This window comes from Diceros bicornis, chromosome 13, assembly GCF_020826845.1.
Source record: "Diceros bicornis minor isolate mBicDic1 chromosome 13, mDicBic1.mat.cur, whole genome shotgun sequence".
Classification (NCBI taxonomy): domain Eukaryota; kingdom Metazoa; phylum Chordata; class Mammalia; order Perissodactyla; family Rhinocerotidae; genus Diceros; species Diceros bicornis.
The window spans coordinates 51,000,300-51,018,927 of record NC_080752.1 but is presented as its reverse complement, the minus strand read 5'-3'; the positions used below and the strand labels follow the sequence as shown (position 1 = coordinate 51,018,927).

At 52.7% G+C, this 18,628-nt stretch overlaps 1 protein-coding gene across 1 annotated transcript in view; it reads left to right on the top strand.

Annotated features, from left to right (window-relative positions):
* Positions 1-18,628, top strand: part of GRIK3 (glutamate ionotropic receptor kainate type subunit 3) — a 221,393-nt gene that overhangs the window by 135,134 nt on the left and 67,631 nt on the right. Inside the window, exons 3-5 of the mRNA XM_058553711.1 lie at positions 6,501-6,758; positions 13,704-13,885; positions 16,281-16,334. Coding sequence (XP_058409694.1) covers positions 6,501-6,758; positions 13,704-13,885; positions 16,281-16,334 — 494 coding nt within the window. The remainder of the gene's footprint in view (positions 1-6,500; positions 6,759-13,703; positions 13,886-16,280; positions 16,335-18,628) is intronic.

The following is an 18,628-nucleotide window of genomic DNA, read 5'->3' as shown; positions in this document are numbered from 1 at the left end:
TATTACGGATAAGCTTGCCTTTTCCAGTCTTAGTAGTATCTTTTGAGGAGCAAAGTTCTTAATTTAAACAAGTCCAATTTATCAATATTTTCCATTAGGGTTAATGCCTTTCATGTTCTGTTTTTGTCTGTCCTAAGGTCATAAAGATATTCTCCTATGTTCTCTTCTAGAAGCTCTATTTTTTTAATCTTTCATCGTTAGCTCTATGATGTATCTCAAACTGATTTTCTGTGTATGGTGGGAGGGAGGGCTTGAGGTTTATTTTTTTCTACGCAGTGCTGGTGGGAGTGAAAACTGATTCAACTTCTCAGGAGAATTGTTTGGAAGTACTGAAGCTAAATGTACGCCTACAAGGATGTTCCTAGACACTTTATTGATAATGGCCAAAGTTGGAAATAAATTAAAGGTCCATCAACAGGAGAATGGATAGAGTAGGGTATAATTATTCAGTGGAATTTGAATCAGCAAATAAAAAAGGACAAACTCTTGTTGTACACAACATCCCGGGTGAGCCTTACAAATATATTGTTGAGTGAATGAACAGTGGTCACCTCTGGTGGAGGGAGGAGCATGCAGTGGATGTTAACTGGAAAGGGGAGGAGAGAACCTTCTAGATCTTGGCAGTGTTCTATATCTCGATTCAAGCAGTAGTTACATAAGTGCAGTTATATGTAAAAATTCATAGAAGTCTGTGCCTAAAATTAACGTACTTTATTATATTGTGTTATACGTCACTAAAAAAAAATTTAAGTGGCTTCTCTCTGCCATCGCTCTCCCTTAAAGTCCCTCTGCTAATATACCTAAGACAGACACCTGCTGTGGTTGGAAGCACCACTGTCTGGGCCCAGAGATATTTCTGCTGTTGGATCACGCTCCCCATTGGGCACGCTCCATCCCTCGAGGAACCCCATTTTCTGTGATTTTTATTTTTTCTTTTGATCTTTGGTTTTTTTAAACTGCATTCCTCAGGAGCATCATTAGAACTCTTCTAGGGGGGTGAACTTGGGCCTCATTCTAATTAACCTAGCCACAATTCATTTTCCCCAGGCAGAGGTTCCTGTCTCCACTGCCTTTCCCACCAGCTGGATCCAGCCACCTTGGGCCCTGTGGGGTGAGGAGATGCAGAGGCACGGAGCCTGGCCACGCCCACCCCAGCAGCTCTAGTTGAATTAGTCCTTCCCTCTACATGAGGCCCAGGAGGCCTTTCCCCATTAAAAGAGACTTTCACTTATTGTCTTTATTTTAAAATGTTTTGTGGAAAAGTAAAAGATGAGTGACTGCCAGGCAGCACCTGAGCCAGCAGCCCAGAGAGTGTCTGTGTTTTCTTCCAAGCCTGACCAGAGCAGACCTGGAATCGACCCAGCGCTCGCCAGGCTCCTCTGCCTTCACTTATTCTCTGGGCTGCTCAATTCCTTTTAAGACGCAAATTGATTGGGATAATTTTTGCTGCAACTACAACTGCCATGGAAAGGGGGTGGAGGAACTGCATTCAGGCTGTGGACTCCTGCAATGACTGCGAACCGTTGAGTTACTGTACAATGACCAGAAAATGGATTCAAAATTGAAGCCACAAATAATGTAATTACTGCAGTGTGTGCTCAAGGCTGTCAGAATGAGGGTTGGCTGCTGCCCTGGAAACATCTGGAGATAAAGCTGCCTCTGCTGCTGCTGCTGCTGCTGTAACCCCTGCCCTGGTCCCTTTGGGGAAACAGTGTCCTTCCAGACTGGAAGATCATCAGAGGGTGGAAGGAACATGGAGGGGGCAGAAAAGGGGATGTGGAGAGAGGCCACGGAGAAGAAATAGGTGAAGGGCGGGACCAGTGCCTTCTGCCACCCAGCAGTGAGATCTAATCACTGCGTCTCTGACAGAATGAAACTCAGCGTGGTCATCATCATCATGTCACCAACACTGTTACCTCTATCAACACCAATGCACCATCACCACAATTACTGTCATCACCATCAACAATAGTATCACCTCCACTCTTAGCATCACCATCACCATCACCACACCTGCTATTATCATCACTATCACTGCTATGACAGCAACATTGTCAGCATCACCAATCTCATCAACGCCAACATCATCACCACTATTACTCTCATCACCATCAACATTGTTATCACCTACTCTCTCATCAGTGCTTGCATCCCCATCGTCATTCCTGCCATCATCATCACCATTGCTGTCATGGCATTGACATGTTTATCATTGCCAATCCCGTCATCACCATCCCATCATTACATCACAACATCAACATTATCGTCAATTCCACCTTGGTCAACACCATCACCATTATCACATTATCACCGTTATCACAATATGGTCCTCATACTCAGAACTGTCATTACCGTTACCTTTATCATTATCTTCATAATCGATGTCAAAATCAAAATCACTTCCTTCAAGGTCATTCTTACAATCCTCTGCATCACCATAATTTGTGGTTGGTCCACTCTCTCTTGCCTCAGTCAAACAGGATACCCAGACCTTGGGCTTGGCCAGGGGGCATGACCTAAGAGGTTGGGCTGGGTACAGGTGGGGGTGGCGGGGCAGCATTTGCCTGCCTGCTTCAAGGCATAGATCAAAGGGGGAAATCCACAGACAGATCTTTGGAGGTGGTAGTGGGAGGGAATGAGACACACAGTCATTCAACCAGGTCGTCAGTCAGAAGATCCTAGAGGGAAAAGAGAGTAGAGACAGGAAGTGGTGGGACAGATACCAGGGACATCAGAGGACAGCTAGAAGGTTCTAAACAGAGGTAGAGCATGAGAGAAACCTACAGATTTTATAGGGTGCCTACTTCCTCAGGCTTGGGCAAGAGAGAGTGACCAGGCCTTGATGCTGTCACTCACTGTCACCATCTCCTCCATGTTGTATCACTCAGCACACCCAGACAGCAGAAGAATAGCGTGAACGGGCAGTGAGAGTACTGGTCAGGGCCTGGCCTCCTGGAGCGAGGGCCCTGAAGAAAGAGAACTGTCTCCAAACTGGACAATTTCCCAGCAAACCCAGAGTTCCTGTTTTTGAAGCATTTACTATCGCTGGGTTTCTCTCACGCAAGAGCTGCCCAGGGTTTATTGGCTCTAGGGTGGCAATAGCAGGGACGAAACAGTGCGTCCCTGACGTGGCCTCCAGGCCCACACCATAGGAGCACTGGGAAGGCACCACGTGTCCCCCTGTGTGTCCTCTCCTGCACTTGGCATTGGCCACCAGGAATCCTGGTCACCCAGGAGATGCCCTCTGTGTTGGCCCTGCTGCTTGTCACACATGGCTGACCTGTCCTGTGTTCCAGGTGCTTCCAGTAGACTCCTAACAGTAACTAGCCCACCCCCTAGAGTGCTGCGTCTTTCACCTAGGCCATAAGCGGCATTCTCTGGTGTTCTTGAGGGAAATACAAGTTTCTGGAAAAATAACTACTATACATAATATCTCTTATTCCCAGGAGGCAGTGAGGGAGAAGGGGGCGGATGTCAGTGGAGAGGAAAAATATCCTGAAGACCACACATTCTGATAGATTCGAAACACCCTGTATTTTGGATCCACTAGTACCCCCCTTAGCCCAGGCAAGAGGGGCCCTTTCCCAAGGCCTGTGCTTTGGAGGTGCTGCCCTCACTCTCCTCTGGTCAGCTTCTCCTCCCAGGACAAGGGGACTTACCCACCAGAAGCCTGTGCCCTGCCCTTCTAGTCTTTACTACAAGTATCCAGAACCCTGAATTTGCTGCCCAGTTGGCTCTGAGCCCACCTCCAGGCCTGCGTGAGCCTCTTCCCTGGGCTGACCTCCGAAGGGAAAGCCATGCTGTCATTGTCACTAGGGGTGACCAAAGGGACAGCTGTTTGCAGGGGGTGTGGACAAAGCTTGGACATAAGGAGTGAGGTGTCCACATGGAGAGTGCAAGGCACCTTATGGTTCAGGGTAGAGCCAATGGTCAAAGAGAAAGGGGCAGGATGGGGGCTGGTGCCACCTCTCCCCACATCACTGCATATGAGAAGTCCCCATCCTCACCTGACTTTCCAGGTTGTTATGAAGGTATATTTGTCAAGGAAGGAGGAAAGGGCACATTTTATGTAACAGTTTTGTTAGCTTGACTTACAACATTTAACTATTTAGCCACGTGGTATGTGGGCTTCCATTTCTACTCTGGCCCCGGGCCTTGCAAATCTTAGGGGTGGGCCTTAGCCCAGGAGGTCATTCCCAGAGGCCCTTGCGGCAGCCAGGACGTGTCTGAATCCACTGTGTATCCATGCTTAGGCTCTATCTTGCCTCCTTCTACATGCATCATATGTTCATATGTGTGCATGTATGTTCACATGTGTGCGTGCATGTTCATACGTGTGCAGTATGTTCATACATGTGCATGTTGTGTCATTCCCATGGCCACAGGCTGATGAGTTTGCTGATGCTCTATCGATGGATCAGTTAGGGCTCTTCTGGTTGCAAGTGACAGAAAACCAAATCCTAACCAGCTTAAGCAAAAAGAAAATGCTTGGTCCACATAACTGAAGTCCAGGGTTCCACTTGATCAGGGGCTCATATCTCTTTCTCTCTCTTGGCTCTGCTCACTTCCACACCGACTCCGTTCACAGACAAGCGCTGCACTTTCTTTGTGACACAAGGTGGCTCCTGTACCTCCTCCCAGGTCCAGTTTCAGCGGGCAAGTGCCCCTTCTCAGTGCCTGAGGTCTCATGGCATCCCACTGGTTCCGACGGGTCACGTGACCATCCTGCAAACCTTCGGCTGTAGCCTGGGGGAGGTCAGCGAGCAGTGGGCCTAGGGTCTGATCACTCGCCCTCCCCCTCATGAGTTGGGAGTGGAGCCCAAAGACAAATTAGAGACAGTTGCCAGAAGAAAGGGCAGTGGCTCCCTGGGAGCCCTCCCCCGGAACGCCCCCAAGAGTCCCTCTTTCTCGCTCTTTTAGGCACAGTCCCTGCCTGAGCCTCCGCGCCCTGCTTTGAGCCCCAGCTGCCCTGGGTCTGCTCATTTAATGCTCTGCTGTGCCCGCTGATGTTTGACCTTGCAGAAGCATCTGCTGTCTGACCTGCCCAAGCCCTTAGGCCTCCCCCGAGAATATGAACTGTTCGAAGGCAGGGATTCAGCATTCATTCACGCAGCAAATGTTGATAAAGCAACGGCTCACCGCAGTCTTAAGCACTGTGGATACAGCGATAAACAACATAGATCCAGCCCTTGCCTCCTCAGAGCTTACATTCTAATGGGAGGAGAAAGTCAATGAATGGACAGGACTTCCGGTGGTCGTTTAATAAACAAACAAAGCAGGGTGTGGGGTTTAGGGAGTGTGGCTGGACGGGGATTGCTATTATAGGTTGGGCAGTGATGACTCTAATAAGACACAGATACAGAGACCTGAAGGAAGGGAGGGAGGGAGTCATGTGGATACTGAGGGAAGAGCATTCCAGCCAGAGGGGACAGCAAGTGCAAAGGCCCTGTGGCAGGAGTGTGCTTAGCGAGTTTGAGGAACATCATGGAAGCCAGTGGGGCTTGAGTGCTGTGGGGAAGGGAGAGAAGGATGGGAGATGAAGTCAGAACAGTTGTGATGGTGATGGGGTTAGGGATGGGGACAGGTGGGGAGGAGCTGCACCAAGTAGGGCCTCGTTGGTCACTGTAAGGACTTTGGCTTTTACACTGAGTGAAACAGGAGCCCTTGGAGTGATGTAATCCCCCTTAGATTGCGAAAGGCTCACTCCAGCTGCCGAGTACAGAATAGATGGTAGACAGGGTACTGAGCAAGCTGGAACCAATGAGGAGCCTTCTGCAGTAATCCAAGTGAAAGACGATGGTAGCTTGGACCAGGGTGGGTGTGGTGAGAAGTGGTCAGATTCTGATGTATTTCAAAGGGGAAGCAGCAGGAGTCGCTGATGGATCGGGATGTGGGGTATGAGAGAAGGAGAGGAGTCAAGACAAAACCGGGGTTTGGGGCATGAGGCACTGGGACCGTGGAGCCGCCATTTACTGAGATGGGGGAGGCTGGGGGGAAGAGGGGGTTACATTTTGGACACGTTAGGTCTGCAATGCGTCTTAGACTTCCAAATGGTGATGCTGAGTGAGAGGTGAGATGTACAAGTTGGATTTTAGGAAACAGGTCAGGGCTGGAGGTTAGGAGTCATCAGCGGGTAGGTGTTTCGTTCCTGTTTGTTTCTGCATTTCCCCCCAGAGCAGGGCCGGGTGCAGAGCTGGTGATGCTAATCACAGTGATGACATCATTCACGAACACTGAGCTGAGGGTCTTACAGGCATTATCTCATTCGACCTTCCTATGATCCCACGAGGCGGGGCTATTACAACCCCCGTTTCCAGATGAGGAAACTGAGATTCAGAGAGATGGTCAGTCGTCCGCACTCAGAGGGTTCCAGTTGCTGTTTCTCCCACGTGTTTATGGAATCATCAAAATCCCTGCCCCTCCATGCCCACAGCCCCCACTGCCTGATAAGGCCCAGCACTGACTCCTGCACCGTCCTTCCCTCCCTCCCTTCGTTGCAGCCTGTGACCAGCTGGCGCTGGGCGTGGTGGCGATCTTCGGGCCGTCACAAGGCTCCTGCACCAATGCGGTCCAGTCCATCTGCAATGCCCTGGAGGTGCCCCACATCCAGCTCCGCTGGAAGCACCACCCGCTGGACAACAAAGACACCTTCTACGTGAACCTCTACCCCGACTACGCCTCTCTCAGCCATGCCATCCTTGACCTGGTCCAGTACCTCAAGTGGCGGTCGGCCACCGTGGTCTATGACGACAGTACAGGTGGGTAGCCAGGCCTGGCGGGGCCGAGGGCAGGGGGTGAGGGAGGCAGAGCCCCAGGATTGGGCTCTCGTCTGTTCTTCCAACTCAGCTGCCCCAGCCACGCCCACACCTCACTCAGCCCCAGCCTGCTTCACACCTGCCTCACGCCTTCCCCACACTCCCACCTCCACCGCAGCAGCGTACTCAAATCTGTACTCAGGACCCACCTGAGCACCTGCAGAGCCAAGCCCCTACCTGCCCGAATGCCTACACTGGCACGTTCCCATCTGCAGCAAGCACATCAGCTCCGTGCCGGCTACAAGCACAGGCTTCGGACTCAGACAGGCTGGTACATGTGTGCCGGCTCTGACGCTTACCAGCTGGGTAGCGCAGAGCTGTTTCCTCTCCTCCTCTCTCTTTCCAAAGACTCAAGTCTCAAGACGTTTCTTAGCCTGGCCTCTTAAGAGAGAGTGACCTTGGCAAGTCACTTAACCCATCTGGCCCTGCTCTGCCCACGTGTCGAGTCAAGAGCTATAGTGTCCAGCCTGGAAAGAGCCCTCCAGCTCTCAGCGGCCTGTGATTCGATGTCAGCTCTTGATTACCTTCTAACGGGAAGTGGGAATGGTGGGGAGAGAATCTCTCAAAAAAGACAGTCATAAAGTTGTTTGTTTCACTCAGAATTCTACAAGCATCCATTGAGTTCCTGCTACACCCAAAGCATCAGACAGAAGATCCTGGAGGGCAGGGACCCCCAGCCCTGCTCAGTGCCCCCAGCACGAGGTCTCTGCCATTAAGGAGCACTCCTGCCCAGCTCCAAATCACCTCCGGTGTTCCTGCAGCCGTGCAGATTTATCTGTCTTAACATAGCGCTATGAATGATTGTCTATCTTTGAGCCTGTTTCTGCTTCCAGACCATGAGCCTTCTGTGCCTCCAGGGTTTGGCACAGGATCCGGGACAATGTAGATGTTTTAGATGTTTGTTGAACTGAATTGAATTGAATCAAATTGAAAATCAAGTTGAAATAAACTATAATTAAATTTTGCAGGAGGGAGTGTGTTGGGCACTGGTGAGGAAGAAGAAATCAGGATGTGGTGATCCCGTCTTCCCTTGAGAAGTTAATCATATTGTAGGGGAAGGGGTGCCCACCCAGAGGTCACTACTCATTCCAGGCCCTCAGGACTGAGAAACAGGTGACATGTACATAGAGTCAGAGCTAAAGGCACCTGGGGAGAGGAAGCTGTGTGGCCCCGGTTCGTCTGGGCTGACTTAGCGGAGGAGGAGAGACGTGAGCGGGGCCTGGAGGGTGCGTGGATGGGGAGAGGAGTTGTGAGGGCGTTCCCGGAGGAGGGGACAGCGCGAGCAAAAGCGAGGAGGTGGGACTGTGTGTGGCAGTTATATCGAGGACAGCCTGGCTGGGGGAGAGGATTTGAGTCTGGAGGGTGAAGAGAAAGGTCGGATAGACAGAGTGTGTCAGGCTGTGCAAGGTCTCTGCTCTCCAGCTTCAGAGTTCAGACTTTATCTTGTAAGCAGCCAAGGACCGCTGAGTGTTGTTGAGCAAAGGAAGATAATGAGAGCAGAGCTCTAGAAGGTGGCTCTGAGAGCGATGCACAGGGGGGACTAGGGGAGAGCCTGGAGCAAGACGACTGAAGCAGAGGAGGCCGTATCAGTCGAGGCAGGAGCAGAGGAGGCCTGAATGTGAGGGGCTGCTTGGAAGGAAACTTGGAGCCAGGGTGGAAGAGAAGAATTGGTGTGAGCAGGGCGATGTCGAAAATATGTAGCTGGAGTGTCATGGGCACAGAGCGGTCAGATCAGACACTGGCGTAAACCACTGCCCAGCAGTCCTGGGCCCTCCAGGCTGGATGGGGTGGAGGGAGAGGCTTTGCAGAGGAAAAGATGCTGTGGCATGAAGATGGATGCCATACCAATGAGGCTGAGCAGAGCTGATGCTAAGGTCGGGAGCTTCCTCTCCCCCCGGGCCTTTAGCTCTGGCTGATGTACGTGTCACTTGAGTCTTAGTTCTGAGGGCCTGGAATGACCAGTGACCTCTGGGTGGGCACCCCCTCCCCTACAATACCATTACCTTCTCAAAAGAAGATGAGATAGCGTCTTCATTTCTTCACCTCTACCAAGGTCTAACACACTCTTTCCTGCAGTATTTAATTATAGTTTAATTCAACTTGATTTTTGATTTGTTTCACTTCAATTCAGTTCAGTTCAACAAACATTTGAAAACATAGGGGAGTCAATGATGAGGCTGGTTTGGTCAAGAAGACACTTGGTACCAGGGATTCAGGGTGGATTCAGTCAAACCACAATATAACTTTGATGATGAATAGTGGGTAGTAAGAGATGTGCTCCCAGAATCAAGATATTTCCAGGGGACAGGACAACTTGTGGGTCATCAAACCCATGGAGTGGGAAGCACTGTAGAGCAGGCTTTGGCTGTATTTGCTTTGGAGGGGTGCCCATTAGGATGTTTTGGCTGCAAGTAACAGACAACCCAGCTCAAATTGACTCAAGCAATAGCCACTTGTTATCTCACTGCCAAGAAGTCTGGAGATGGGCCTTTCCAGGGCTGGTTTAGCAGCTCAACAGAGTCAGGGTGCTGGGTCAGTATCACTGCAGTTCTCTCGACTTTCCCCCTTATAGTCACCACAGAGTTGCTGCAGCTCTGAGCATCACATCCTCACATGATGACACCCCAGGGAGTAGGAAGAAAAGAGGTAGGAGCCAAAGGGGTTTTTCTTGATGTGACTCATGTCTCTTATCAGGGAAGAAAACCTGTCTCAGAACCTTCCAGAAAACCACTCTGTACAGCTCACTGAGTCTGTCCCTACTGCCCTAAGCGCAGTCAAATAGGAATGGGATGGCCACTGGTCGGTTCTTACCAATCATGAGTCATCTCTTGGGACTGGCACATTGCCACCCAAACAAAATCATGGTTCTCTTAGCATGCTAGAAGGAGGGTACATTCGTTATCTATTTCTACAGTAATTCTGTGTAATAAACCAACCCAAAAACTTAGTGGCTTAAAATAAGAAGCATTTATTTAGCTCACAAGTCTGCAGGGTCAGTGGTTGACTCAGCTTGCCTAGGCGGTTGTTCTGGTCTCAGCTGGATCACTCACCTGCCTGGGGGCTGGCTGACTGTTGGTTGATCTAGACTGGCCTTGGCTGAGATGACAGGGGTAATGGGCTCTCCTCCACATGTCTCTCATCCTCTGACAGTTAGCCCAGGCATGTTGTCGTGACAGTGGCAGAGTGCAAAAGAACAAACCCAGTGTGCAATTCCATTTCAAGTGTCTGCTTGTGTCATGCCTGCTAATATCCCATTGGCCAAAGCAGACCGCTTGGTTGAGCCCAGTGTCATGGGTGGGGCGGGCCACCCGCCCATGATTGGAGGGCACTGCACAGTTACATGGCAAAGGGTGTGGATATAGGGAGGCATGAAGAATTGGGGTCAGCACTGCAATCTACCACAGGGGGAACTGTTATAAAATGTACCTGGGATTTAATGCATAGGTACTCCGTGAGTGACAACACGGAGAGATCAATGCCGTTGAAAGGAGAGTTGTTACTGACAGTGCCCCAGAAGCAGGAGGGGGCACACCGTGGCACGCAGGGCCACCTGGAGAAGCACCAGGGCTGGGCAGGAGGCAGGAGCAAGGGGAAAGAATGGGCAAGAGCCATTATTACTACAGTGGCAGAAGTTGTTAGGTGGGGACATCCCCATCAGGCAGGAAGCAAAACACAGATGTTGGGGTTTGTGGTTGGAAGATTTATAATATGATTTTTATGTGCCCATGAAAACGCAGGGTTGATAGTGATATAAACAACCTTGACCATTCACTGGGCCCGTGATTTCAGGATGCCAAGTCATCAGTTACAAAGCATCAAGATTGATTATTATAGCAACCAACAGTGTTTGCCCTTTGAGCTTTGCCACGTGTCCTAATCTGCACACAAAGACAAACTCATGTCAAGAGTGAAAGGAAGGGGCTTAGAAAAAGCTGGGTGGAGAGAAGGCCCCAGCCGAGGAGCCAAAAGATTAGGTCTCGAATTTTGACCCCATTGCTAGCATGCTGTAAACCCTTGGGAGAGTCTCTTAACCTCTATGGCATCAGTTTCTTTCTCTGTAACAGCAGAGCAGAAGGCCCCCTTCTGCATGCCTTCTAGGACAGGGAGATGGTTAAATAGTGTAATGAATGCAGAAGTGCTTTGTAAGTGAAAAGCGTGGTTCTAGCAACCCTGATTCACTGCAGATATTTTGAGAGAGATTGATTGGGGAAGCAGCCAGGAAGGAAGGCTCATCTCAGGCAAACAAAGAGCCGGGTCCCCTGCTGGGTGGGCTGAGCCGAGTCGCTGGTCTCCTTTGGGAATACACTGATGGGAAGGAGGCCTGACATTTGCTGCTGGAGAATGTGGGTCACTATGGATTACACGGGGCAGTGCACTTGGCTGACAGCAAGACTCTGGTGGCCTCTGCTCCAGCATCCATGCTCTCCCTGTCCTCATGTCCTGGGCCCCCAAAGCCCGCGTGTCTGCTGATGCCATGCAAGAGTCTGAAAACTGAGAGAGGGGGAGCAAAGTGTGTACTTGGGGAGGGGGTCTCGCAGGGTCACAGGTGTGAGCGGGCAGCATCATTCAGCCACACTCAGAATTCCTGGGATTAGTTTGTGTGTCGGGGGGAGGCTAAGGTTGGGTGTGTCTTTGGGGGGACCTCGTGGCCCCTCCCTCCAGTGCTAAGGTCAGCTGACATCCACTTCCTGCTCCCCATCAGGTCTGGTATTAGCAAGCACTGAGGCCGTTGTTGATCTGCACCACTCCAGGACTCCAGGGCCCTCTCCCGGCCCGTGCAGCTGGGCCTGAGACCTTCCAGGAACTGGGGGTTCCTGATGCCCCAGCCATGGCAGAGCTTGTCTGGGAGCTCTTTGGGAGACCTAGGTCACAGGGATACCTCTCTGTCCTCTCCAGCAGAGTGCAGTGAAGGACACCAATCAGATTGCTTTCCTGACATCCAGCCCTCAGGAACGGGAATGAGAGGCTGAACAGACCCCAGCGTGTGTACCAGAAATGGCTTGGGCACCGAGACTCTCTGTTGGAAGGCTTCTGAAGTGGGCTGTCTGTGTGGGGGGACTCTGTCAAGAGAAGGGACACTGTAACAGATGATTGCAAACTTTCATCCAGTGAAAACTAGTTTAAGCAAAAAAAAGGAGCAGGGGAGGGGATGTGGTTGGCTGACTTTACTGGAAAGTTCAGAAGTATTTTAGCTTCAGGCACCGCTTGATCCAGAGGCTCAAATAGGTGCCATCAGGACTTATTCTCTCTCTATTTGTCCTCTCTGACTTCTGCCCTGTTGGAATCCTTCTCAGATTCTATGTGGTGACCCCCAGGCTTACTTCCTCCCTATTTGGAGTTAAATGGAAAAGGGGGTATCTCTTACCAGTTGCTCGAGCACAATTTCTGGAAGTCACTCTGATGGGACCAGCTGGTGTCACATATCCATCTCTAAAGCCCATACCTATGTCTAGAGGGATGTGTGAGCTGATTGGCCAGGCTGGGGCCACATGCTATGCCTCTGGAGCCGGGGATGGATCCCTCCTGAGTCATGTGGACTGAGAAAGGGGAAAGAGTGGTTCCCCAAAGGAAAACAGGAGTGCTGTTAGTGGGCAAGTGGAGCATGGCTGAGTGGACAGTGCAGCCTCAGCCAGGACACTGAGCCCTGAGTGTGAGCAGGGAGCCCGGCAGGTGGGAGGGGATGGTCTGCTTGGGACCCTGGCCCCGTGCTGGCTCGGCCCCTCCCTGCAGGGGGATGGGGGCATAAAGAGCAGCCAGCAGGCTTGCTCCCAGGCTAAGCAGAGAGGAGTCAGCAAGAATGGATCTTGAAATAGGGACGGAAATAAACTTAATTAGACCTAAGCAAGCCATTTGTCTCTAGGAAGTGACGTTCAGTTTTCCTTGGAAGTCTCTAGATTAAGTGGTTTTGCAAAATGCCAAGGTAGAGGATGGAGCTTTCAGTGTGGGAAAAAAAAAAACAGTAATTCAATCCAATTATGGAAATTTGTGTTGAGCACCACCTAAGTGCCAGGCCCTGTGCTAGGGGCTGGGGGGACCCAGCCCCTGATGTGAAGAAGCTTGCGGCAGGATGGGGACAGTGAGAAGAGGCCAGAGGAGGCTAGTGCTGAGGAAGGAAGCCACCGAGCTGGAGGCCGGGTTCTGGGGAGGAGATCTTGTCGGGACAGAGCAGTAGGGGTAGGCTTCATGGAGGAGGTGATTGCATTGAGCCTGGAAGAATGGGTAAGGCTTACTGAGGCAGCCTGCCCTGGTGTGTGCGGGGGTGCTGGGCACGAATACCACCTGGCCTTACCCAGTTCAGCATTTGGTACACTTGAGCCTGGAGCCACCACTTGTGGCCGCATCCTGGAAGCAGGTTGCTAGGGATGTTTAGGAAGATTATGTCCCACGCCTCACAGTGTTGGAGGGGGCGGGGGTTGAAGAGGGGTGGCCTCTGGTGCAGGCTCCATAAGCTTCCACACCCATTCTGGGTTAGAGAGGAGCGGGTGGGTGTGGTCAATGGGAATATCCTGTCTGTGCCCACTTTTGAATCCACTTGTGTGTACCTGTATCTGTGCACATGCCTTTATCTACATGTGTACGCATGTGCTTATAAGACCACGTATATGTCCTCTCTGTATCAACATGCATGTAAACGTGTTTGTATGTGCACACACATCTATGTGCATGTGCAGGCGTCTGCAGCTGTGTGCACGTCTGTGCCTCAGTGTGCTGGCGCCTTGTCTGGACACGTCCACGCACGTGCACAGATCTCCGTGGGCCACGCGTCCATGCTTGTGTGTGTCTGCAGACCTGTGGCCACAGGCACATGTACGCCTACGAGTCTGTGGGTGCCTGCAGCTGTGTATGCATGTGTGCACACGTGTGTCTTTTGTGCCCGGGGCCTCTCAGGGCTCATCCGACTGCAGGAGCTCATCATGGCCCCGTCGAGATACAACATCCGCCTGAAGATCCGCCAGCTCCCCCTCGACTCTGACGACTCTCGCCCCCTGCTCAAGGAGATGAAGCGAGGCCGGGAATTCCGCATTATCTTCGACTGCAGCCACACCATGGCTGCCCAGATCCTCAAGCAGGTGCGTGAGCACTGGCCCGTGGGAGGGATAGTTGGGGTCTGCCTGCCGCTTCTCTCACCTCCCCTTTCCCAAATGCAGGCGTGATGTCGGCCAGATCTAAGTTTGATCCCTAATCTGCCTCTTTCTGGCTGTATGAACTTGAGTGGTAGGTCACTTTGCCTTTCTGAGCCTCAGTTTCACCAGCAGCTAAATGGACACACTCTGAATTGGCTCAAGGATGGAATGAGATGGATGAGCTGCCACAGCCAGGCCTAGCTCACGGAGAGGGGCTGAGTAAATGTCAGTTTCCATACCACCTCTGTGCAGGTGGGAGGCAGGCGCTGCTGAAAGGGGCCTGAAGCCACACAGGACGGAACACTTCAGGAAGCACAGAGAGCCCCAGGAGTCCCGGGAACAGCCCCCAGAGTGCCTCACCGCCTCTTCCAGTGACTCATTCCCCGGAGCCCGCAGCACTTGGTGTTACTCTCCTATCCTGGGAGGTTTATCGAGGTTCCTCGCACCATCTGCTCAGCTCTGCAGCGATGATGGGGGAGGAGAAGAGCTCTCAGTCCTAGAGGGACCCCTGTTCCCAAACACAGCCCAGCGTGGCATGCTGGGAACAGGAGCAAGCTGTGCCAGCCACCTAAGAAATAAACAGAGGAATCACCCACAACCCGCTCCGAGGGGGCTGCAGCTGAAACCAGAACCGCTCTGCTTCGAGCCAGCGCTTTGTGTGAAAGGCAGTTCTGTGGTCCCAGAAGGCGTCCCTCGTGATTGGAGGAGGCAGTCTGTGGGGCTTTGACACGTGACCCTGTGAGATGCAGGTGGCAGGGAGAGGACACAGGGAGTGCAGGGGTGAGGTGCTGAGCAGGGGCCAGGGGTGTTTTCAAGGCCTTGGGGGGCTCTAGTCCCTCCCTGCAGTTGGGTCCTGCCCGGAGTGCCCAAGCCGACTGACAGCCTGTCTTCCCAGAAGCCGCGTACCAGGCTCCCTCACACAGTGGTTGAAAAGCTCGTTTGAGGGTTTGAATCCTGCTCTGTCCTTGTGTGTCCTGCGCCCTAGAGCAAGTGGCCCCGGAGTCATCTCTCTCCTCTGTAGACGGAGTGAATGGCCCCCACCTCATACAGTTATGGAGGATTCAGCGAGATGAGGCGAGGAAAGACTTTATCCCGGTGCCTGGCACACAGTCGGCACCGCGTGTGGGGCGTCTTTAAGGTCGCTGTCGAAGAGACACACACTTCCCAGAAATCCCTTAACCCTCACTTTCCCATCTGACCCTGCCCAGTGTGTCCCTTCTCTCCCCCGCGTGTGTAATAGAATAATAGTGACAACTGCACCTTTGGTTTACTGAGGAGTTCCTCTGTGCCAGGCACACGTAGCTCCTCATTTACCACCACCCTGGGAGGTGGGGACAATTATCACGCCCAGTTTACAGGTGAGCAAACTGAGACTCAAGGGGAAAGTAATGGGCCTGAGGTCGTCCAACCAGGAAGTCGGAATTTACTCCCAGGTCTGTCTGACTTGAAAACTTCTAGAATTAAAAATGAAGATTCTGTGCTCAGCAAAACACTGAACCAAACAAAGGTAAACATGTCTGCTTACTGAGGCCTCCTTGGAGCCTTGAACACACTGATGCGGGTTGTGAATCTCCAAGAGGGGGAGAGAATGTGCAGCACTTTCAAAGTATACTTGACCCAGTGACGTTTTTCCCTCGGAGCACTTTGTGGGCCCAGCCTTCTGAAGACCTCTGTGGAAAATGCATTATAAGTCATTAGTATTATAGATTATAGGCTTCTCATAAAATACATAAAGTATATATTACGTAGACTTCACGATGGTGTGTAATAATTCCACCGCAGCCACGTGGCCTGCTTTGTGGTCAGCCAGGACCTGGGAAACAGGGATGTCTCAGCCCTTCCAGGGGAGGCTGAGACCGAGGACAGACCCTCCTCCTCTCCTGCTGGGCTGGCGGGGGCCGGGCTCCCGCACACCCCTCTCTGGAGCCAGGACGGTGAGCTCGGCTGAGTGGAGTCCAGGGCACTTGAGAAGGAGTCTTGGGCTGAGTCCGTCGGCATTTCTCTAAGCATGGCAAGACCAGAGATGCTTACTAAAAAGGCAGACAGCCAGGCCCACCCAGCCCTGTGGAATTTGGACTCTCTGACGAGTGTGGTCCAAGGTTCTGCATTTTAATCTGTCCCAGGTGACTGTTGCACACTCCTGTGTGAGATCCCCTGCTGGCTGCCAGCCAGTCATTGTCACTGCTTGAAGGTGGTCTCAGAGAACATCCCACTCCAGGCAGCCAGCCTCCACCGCCCACTGCCAGTCTGCCCTGACCCCCAGTCCTCACCCCTGGGGCGGCGAGGGGGAGGGGCTTCTTGGGTATTCCCTGCAGGTTGCTGATGCTCTGCTTTCCCGCAGGCCATGGCCATGGGCATGATGACCGAGTACTACCACTTCATCTTCACCACTCTGGTAACGTACCTTGGGTCCCCGCACGGGTCGGGGTCGGCGGCGGGGTGGTCTCCCTTGGCACAAGGTCAGCCTGGTGGGGACAGTTGCTGGAGCTAGAGGAGATCCAGGCTGGACCTGCTTCTGAAGGCTGTAGGTGTGGCCCCAGGCAAGAGCACAGAGATGTCTTGGTGGCCTGCCCACTTTGAGAAGTGACATTGTGTTGTGACTAAGGGTAGGGACTGTAGAACCTGCCAGTGCGAACACAAGGCCTTCTGCTTACTGGTCGTGAGACCTTGGGTAACTCATTTAAACTCCCTGCCTCAGTTTCTCCCTCTGCAAAATGGGCACGATATGGCTTCTACCTCCCGGGATTGATGGGAGGGCTAAATGAGTCAATTAGATAAAATGCTGAGAGCAGTGCCCGGATGTGAAGGGGCTATAGAAGTATTAGCTGTTGTTACGATGATGGCCCCCAGCTCCTAGCCCAAGCTTCTGCATGCATGTCTCAGGCCTCACGCCACAACAGGAGTTGCCACTTTATATTCTGCAGCATCCTCACTGAAGTCTGCCCACTTACTGTCAGCCAGGCCAGCCTACCTGCCGGCTCCAGATGGGTCCTGTCCAAACTCTGAGAATATTTAGGGCCATTTAAACCCATTTGGATAATTAGCTGTGGCCTGAGATCAGCAGAATAAAGAGATCCCTCTGCCAAAGGGGCACCAACACGCAGCCGCCCTGCCTCGGAGCCAGACGCCCTTGGACCTTGCTGGGGCCCTGGATGGGTTCTTCCACCCCACCCAGGTCTGGGGTGAGTGATGACATTGCTGAGCATCCTGTCGCTGGAACAAGCTCCTGCAGTCTGCGTCAGCCTTGTCGTGCTGCCCTGCAGGCCTCTCACAGTTCCTTATTCACGCAGCACGCAGTTAACATTCCTTATCCAGCGCCTGTGCTCAGCTGAGCTTCTCAAGACGACTGACACTGAGGCCCTGCCCTCAAGGAGCCCTCATCCCTTCCGGTCTGCATCTCTATGTCTGGCTCATACCACAGGTGTGTGCCATCACAGGCCTGGACAGGTGGCCATGGGGCACAGCAGCAGGAGGTGCCAGCTGCCGAGGGGCTGGTGGAAGGTGGGAGGCAGGCTTTACAGGAAAGCAGAGGCTTGAACTGGGCCTTGAAGGATCAGTAGGAGTTCTCCAAGGAGAGAGAGGAAGGGTATTCCATAGAGGGAACAGCAGAAGCAAAGGCCAAGGGGCAGGTTAGCTCTTCAGTGGGCCACTGGAGCTGGCTTGCTCCGGCTAAGGGTGAGAGCCGATTGTGCTCATCTCTTCCCAGCTCCACGTTCAGTGACATCACGTAGGTAGCTTGAAATCAGCCATGGTGGGAGTAGTCATACCACAGAGGTTGGCAAATGCTACAATTAAGGGTTTTTACCTCCCTCCCCCAAGAGGTGGTTGTTAAGCATTTACCAGCACACCACCACTTGTTATCCTCCCTCCACCCCCACCCACGGCGCCCTGTGCCCGTGGAGGCTTAGGGGCCACCCTGCACATTCTCCAGATCCAAGCTCAGACCTGGGGACCTGCCAGGAGCCATGTTGGGAGAAAGGGATCCTGGAAACTGGTGACTGTGACCAGGCTCCTTCTTTCCAGAGTCTCTTCTGGATTTCTGCCCACCCAGGCTGGCCTCTCCCTGCCACACTGTATCCTGGAAAGTCACTGGGGGCTGGAGGATGAGGCCGCCAGATCCCCGATATTCCACCTCTGGAGCTGGGAGCAGAGCAGAGGCGCAAGTCTGGGAGGGTGGGGTGGAGCACGTTCCGGGGGCCCAAGGCCCTGTCCCCAGCATAGCAGCCCTGTCCATCCCATCCTGGGCTCCTAGTGTGCTGAGACCAACCTCTGGGCCCTGGGGGTCCCAACGAGCCCCGTGTCAGTAGCTCAGCACATTCTCCTCACACTTTTATCCTGCTGGCTTGCCTCCGTGAGTCCTCGCCTCTCTGAGCTGCTGTGACAAAGCGCTGGAGTCCAGCAGAAGAAAATGCAAGGGAGGGACAAGGGGCCACTGTGCGAGCAGGCAGATCGCCCAGCACTGCTGTGGGCCGCCTGCAGACCGTGCCCACCCACCCTCCACAGGCCTCTCAGCACAGGAGAGGAGAACAGGCCTCGGAGGCACAGATAAGGACAGATAAGAGAGTCCCTGCCCCACCACCTGTTAGCCGTGCACGTGGGCAGGTTACTTAACCTCCCTGCACCTCAGTTTCCTTGTCTATAAAATGGGAATAAGTACTTGTGATGCCTCTGGGCCTCAGATTCCTCATT